General features: G+C 51.6%; 1 protein-coding gene across 1 annotated transcript; it reads right to left on the reverse strand.

The window, feature by feature from the left end:
• Positions 1–1,619: 1,619 nt before the first annotated feature.
• LOC123402804 (dof zinc finger protein DOF5.6-like) lies at positions 1,620–5,802 on the reverse strand. Its single transcript, XM_045096764.1, has 2 exons — positions 5,278–5,802; positions 1,620–2,787 (listed from the first exon to the last, which is right to left on the reverse strand). Exons 1-2 carry the CDS (start codon positions 5,332–5,334, stop codon positions 1,918–1,920), a joined length of 927 nt encoding a protein of 308 aa, XP_044952699.1. The 5' UTR covers positions 5,335–5,802; the 3' UTR covers positions 1,620–1,917.
• Between the last annotated feature and the right edge of the window lie 323 nt (positions 5,803–6,125).

A 6,125-nucleotide genomic window follows, 5' to 3' on the forward strand; every position in this document is an offset into this window, starting at 1 on the left:
CCCTCTCCTCCCCCTTCCTCCCTACCGCCATTGCTGGCTCCCGCCACGGGCCTGGCCCAGGCGACGCTGTCGGTGGGGACCCCTGGCCCATCCCCTCCTGGGGCTCCTCCGACGTGGGACGAAGTAGCTTTGGGCGGTGCTCCTGGGCGGCGGCGGTTCTTGCGCGGGCTGGGGCGTGTTGTGGGTGGCGGCGTCGTCGTTGGCGACGGGGCTGCGGCAGCGCGGGCGCCCGCCTGGCCCAGATCTGGGCCCTTTATGCTCCGTCTAGGTCTTGGCGGGTCAGTGGCAGGTCGTGGGGCGGCATGGCTCTCGGAAGGTGGCGGCTGTGAGTCCGACTGGTGGTGGATGGCGGCTCAGCTGCGGGCGTGCAACAGCGCGGTGGGCAGGGCTTTGCGGGCCCAATATGGGCCCGGCCGGGACCGGGTGGCCTGGTTTGCCTCGGCTGCCGGCGTGTGGACGACAACCCATCGGTGCTAGAGTCAAGGGCCTCCGACGCAACGGCGGTTGAGGTGGCTCCCTCCCGTGCGGCTCCCGTGCTCCCACCCTCGTCGTTGAACGCTCCTCGGCTCTTATCTCCTGACCTTGTGGTGGTGTTCGCAGCAAGGCGGCGTGGATGGGTCCAAGACCGTGGTGGCGCGTGCTTGCGGGTGGCAAGATGGTTGTATGGCTCCGGTTCGGGTGGCGGTGCATGGGGTGCGGGAGAAATCCCAGCCGGTTCATCCGGCTTCGATGTGGTGATGCTTGAGGGTGACGCCATTCCTTCATGAAGGGCGTCGGTGCTTCCCACCCTCTGCTTCACGTCGCATGCCGGGGCAAACCCTAGGTCATGTTCGGACAGCAGCGTCGTTGACGTTGCATTTTTTTGAAGGTGTTGTTTAGGTACCAGGCTGTCCTGAGCCATGGTGAGTGGTCGGACAAAGACAGAGGACGTAGCGGCGGCGGTTCATCAGTGCTTGCCGACCTGTCGTTGTTGGTATTTATTTCTTTTTTTTCATTTAGGTTTGATGTGTTGTTCGCCCCAGAAATTACCGTCGGTGCTTTATAATATAAAGTGGGGAAACCCTATTTCGTGTGGTGCTAGAATGGTGGAATGACTGCGGGCGACAGAGCAAAGGCAGCGTGGGCGATAGAGCAGCAGCGAAACTGCCTTCGGCGAGGGCGGCGGAGCAGCGGCGAAGCTGCCTGTGGTGAGGCCTGCCGGTGGCGATGGCTATGGAGGAGTGGTCGGAGGCGAGCAAGGAGAGACATCAGATTTTACCCGGCCGCCTCCAGGACAGGTAAATATACTCCTCGGCTAGGTTTTTTTTTTTTTTTTTTGAATTTTGATTTTGCTAACCTCATATATCATGGGGTTACTCCTCGGCTAGGTGGAGGAGTAAATTTTACTCCTCTAACCGGTTTAGGAGATCGGTTAGGTGCCAACATTTTCATAGGAGCTTTTTTTTTTTTTTGAGGGGAACATTTTCAAAGGAGCTGATGCTAATAAGACTGTTAATTTGTATCAAATGGGCTGTGTCTTATAAATTGGCTTAATCTTGCCTTTCGAGTATCAAATTTTATTGATTTGGCAATCTTGCAAAGCTATTTACCACAAACAAGCCTAAATCTTAGGCAGCAACGAGCCATAAACTTAATTGATCGAACCACAGCAGTGTGTGAAGTTGTGCAACACGGAACATTGTCCAGTACAACACTTAACATAAAAGAGATGCAAACATCGATCCAAGCAAACGATGAGAACAAAAGTAAAGGAAAAGAAACAGCAGGAGATCATGCATGAAACCACACAGGGAGCAAGAAAGAAAGAAGGCAATCACTTCTACGTACGTAGTCCTCGCACTCGGCAATGCTATTAGCAAACCACTAACGCATGCATGCATGCATGCATGGGGGCGTGGGCATGATGCTTCGCGTCGCTCAGATGGCGGCGGAGGAGCCATGGTGATGGTGGGCGGCGCCGGTGATCATGCCGCTCCACAGGCCGAGCCCGCTCAGGGAGCTGATGGAGGTCTCAGTCGGCGCGCGGCTCGCCTCGCCGCACCACTCCAGCGACAGCAGCCTCTCCGCCTGCGGCTTCATCTCGACGACGGTACTGTCGCGCTCTGCCCGTGATGTCGCGCCACCAAATGGGAGCGCCAGGTGCTCGCCAAGGCCGGCGGCGTACCGGAGCGCGTTCAGTGCGTGGTACTCCGCGCCGCCGCTGCCGTTTCCATTGGCATTGCCCATCAAGCCTGGCCCGGTGAAGTGAGCCTCAGAGTTCGCGCTCTCAAAGCCGCCGGAGCCCGAGAGGATGTGGTCGTACTTCCAGTCGAAGAGCCCGAGGCTGCAGAGCGGGTCGGCGGCCGAGACCGGCGGCGGCTGCATCCCGGAGAAGGACAGGTGGAGGCCGGTCTCTGCCATGTGTCGGCTGTGCCCGTGATGAAGCTGCTGCATCATCGAAATCGGCGGCGCGATGGCAGCGGCAGCAGAGGGCTTCTTGGCGGCGCTGGCGCGCTTGTTCTTGCGGCAGCCGCCGCCGACGGGGACGTTGCGGAGGGAGCCGCCCTTGGTCCAGTAGCGGCGGCACGTCTTGCAGAAGTAGCGCGGCTGGGAGAGGCTGTAGTTGTTGTAGTAGCAGAACTTGGTGTGCGTGGAGTCGCAGCGCGGGCACTTGAGCGGCTGGTCGTGCTGCGGGCGCAGCCGCCGGTCCGCCGCCTGCTGAGCCTGCATCGGCTCCGGGCACGCGATGATCAGCTCCTCTGACGGCGACGACGACCCCATCCCACCCTGGTCCTCGGGGACGATGCCCTGAAAGCAAAAGGCACACACCAGATCAACGTCAGCACGTTGTCGCAATGTGATCTGTAATCATCATACTAGCTGTGAGTCTGGCATGTGACAGAAGAATGGAAGCCTCGGAATGCGTGAAAGCGTCTTGGCTAAGCTGCATGCATGGTCCCATGCATGTCCCAGCAGGCTGCATGCAGACCCAGCTAGGGTTTCTCAGAGGGTAAAGCTTGTGATGCCCATGGTGCTTCATGATGCAAGCATCAAGTAGGTCCAAGTTCTAGATCGATCTGGGGCCGATCCTATGGTATACGTACTTTTAGACTTGGACCGATCACTTGCTTTCCATCACATGCAAAAGTAACAAGGGATGTGTAGATTTCTTGAGGGTCATACATAGTGTACTTGGTGACTTGGTCTTGATCTCTTCACCATTCTCCATGCATTTCTAATGATTACTTGCAACTCTAAATCCTTGAGAGTGATCATAGTCTAGCTTGTTCCTAGACACATATACAGTTAATTTATGTCAAATATGCAATGTATTATGCAGACTGTATGCACTGGTGTGTTGTGGTAACCCTACCATCCCATCCCAGCTTAATCGATAACATGAATGTTACTCCCCTTGGTAGTGCATACAGATATTTTTTCAGAAGTCAAGCTTTGCAAACCTTGAACAATGCAAGTTTATAAAGAAAACTATCTAATTGAATACAGGTGTATATGATTAGATACATCATGAGTTAATTTTTTTATCGTGTATGTTAGGTATGCAGATATGGATAATTTTCTTTGTAGACTTGGTCTAAAAAAACTATATACGCTATGGAACATAAGAGCATGGTTAATAGTATAGCCAGCTGCCGGCTATAAGCCATTTTATAGCCCATCTAATAGCTAGCTTGTACAATAGTTAGCTATAAAAGAGTATTACTTTTATCATATATGGCCCACCATTCATTCTCACAAAGCACCTAGGAGCACGTGCTAGAGCTGGCTCTTCACGAAGAGCCCGCTTCCCTTCTCTCTCCTCTTCTCTCTCATCCAACTCAGCAAAATTATAGTATTTTAATCTTTACAGCCTGCTGACTGTACCTTATTGTACTTGCTCTAAGTAGCATGAGAGTTACCCTCAAAGTTCAAGCCAAGTCTCCTTTAAAAAAGGGGGGGGGGGATTTTACTCATAATGTAATAATGTGCTAAATCTAGCTCCGCTCTTACGTCATTGTTTCTCCGCATTAACTTTTTTACCTTTCAAAGAGAGGCAAGTTATGCCATGTTTTCAAGTTAAAGTGAAACTGATCAGATGATCAAGCTGCACTTGTTTGAATCTCTTTATCTTGTCGTTGCTTTTGCTTGCAATACATGTGGGTCTCTAGTTAGCTAGTCGATAGCTACCATTGCTTTTTCATGGTTTCTTAAAATGGACACGCACTAAAACTACTAATGTCTGGTTGAATGCCCGCTTTTGTTGCATCTTTTGCTTGTTTCCCTTTTAGAGTTTCTTTGTGTAACAAAGCTACATAAACAAAACGTTTATTGTATCTTAAAATGTGCTATTAACACTGGTCAGAAATATCCATTCGTGGTCCATAGCTGAATCAATCTCTCCTACAGTAAGTTACGTCAGCTCAAATAGGGACGCCTCATGACTTAACTTGGGTCTGTCTAAACAAATTAACTAGGGCCATATCTAATAAAAAATTGTTCCCCCCACTCTCTCCAACTTAGACATAAGAATATCACAAGCGACTTAGGTTTAGCAAAATCATATCAATTAAGTGATGTTCTTACCAGTAGTACGTACTCGTGAAAACAGTTCTGGTAAAGGAAAAACTTTAGAACCTCGGTGTAGCAGAAGGTACAAATGAAAGAAAAGAACAGAAATATGAACTAAGCTTATCAATGAAAACTACATGCGTTACTAGTCTGAATACCCCAACTGAATAAGAGAATTTGCATATGTTTGTTCATACTACATATGATCAACGGCGACAGGAAATCTTTTCAACTTTATCTGATCAAGTATCAGGATCCAGCTGCCCGTAGATCTGCAGCGCGTAGGTGCATACTATACCGGTGTCATATAGGTAGATCTGTGAAGATCTAGACCTATTAATTCTTCTCCAATAGCCTTTATAATTGATTTGGATGCCGGATACTCCTACTAGAGTGACGCCTGTTTCTTGCTATGCTGCTAGGCCAATTAATCACAACTTCGATCTCGTTCTACACGAGCAGGCAAGCTATGTACTATGCATCGTTTATATGCATATATACTGGAAAGCGAAGGCGGTGGTTATTTTCTGAAGACTGCACGCTAGCTAGAGTAGCTACATGTACACACCAGCGTATGTGAACACGGTCTCAAGACGAGGAGATGGACAAAAATCACGTTGATCACGTAAAGCCAAATCAAACCAAGTGCTGGTTGATCACGCCAAATGAAACAAAGTGCTTTTTTACAAGCACGATAGCTATATATATATATGTGTGTGTGTAACATACCTTGAGCCAGTCAGAGTCCATGCAGAAATGCATCGGATGAGCTGCTCCTGCCATCATCGATCGCCTGGGCTTCCCGGTCGATCAAGCAGTCAGCTGCTAGCTATGTACTACGTAGCTCCGGCAAATCCAAGATCCAGCAGCAAACTAAACCTAGATACGACGATGGTCTACACCTGCTACACACGCGCTGTGTTCTCGTTTCGTTATTTGTCGACGGGTTAAAGGGTGATTGGCTAGCTAGCTATAAGAAGATGCGGATTCAGCGATCGATTAGGAAGAGCATGGAGATGGGGAAGAGGGTGGGGGTGGATCGATGCTGGATAGGAGAAGAGAAGCTATGGAGAAGGAAGAGGGGGGATATGGAGAAGGCAGGGAAGCTGGTGGGCTGTGGCGCTACTGGTAGTTGGTGAGAGACGTGGAGGAGGGGGGAGATGTGAATAAGAAGGGAGGGAAAAGCAGCGCCATGGGCAAAGCCCCAGCCAGATCGAGGACCCGAACGAACTCGGTGTGAGTAGCCAGGCTACTGTGCTGCTGCCGCTGCTGCCTCTGATCGCCAGGAGCTCGGCTTGGCTTGTGGCTTGGCCTGGCTCGGTGGTGGTGGGGTGGGTTGCATGCGACGCATGTTGCCGGGGGTGGTGGGGCGGGCGGGGAGGCCCACCGTGTCGGGGTGAAATCTGTGTGGAGACATGGCGTGGGGGAAGACGGCCCTCGCCACTGGTGGGCCTGCCTGTGCGCGCGGCTCGCATCCCGCGGCGTGTGCGCGTGTCGGTCGGCGGCCTTCAGCTTCATGCTAGACTCTACGGCTGGCTACGTATCCCCATCGACTTGGCCCCGATCATCGGTGGGTG

This window comes from Hordeum vulgare, chromosome 6H, assembly GCF_904849725.1.
Source record: "Hordeum vulgare subsp. vulgare chromosome 6H, MorexV3_pseudomolecules_assembly, whole genome shotgun sequence".
Taxonomy (NCBI): Eukaryota; Viridiplantae; Streptophyta; class Magnoliopsida; order Poales; family Poaceae; genus Hordeum; species Hordeum vulgare.

Excerpts from the sequence above, each read along its gene's own strand:
- LOC123402804 (XM_045096764.1), bottom strand. The coding sequence starts at position 5,334 with ATGATGGCAGGAGCAGCTCATCCGATGCATTTCTGCATGGACTCTGAC. Across the intron at positions 2,788-5,277 it reads TGGACTCTGACTGGCTCAAG|GGCATCGTCCCCGAGGACCA; the intron begins GTATGTTACACA and ends TTTTGCTTTCAG.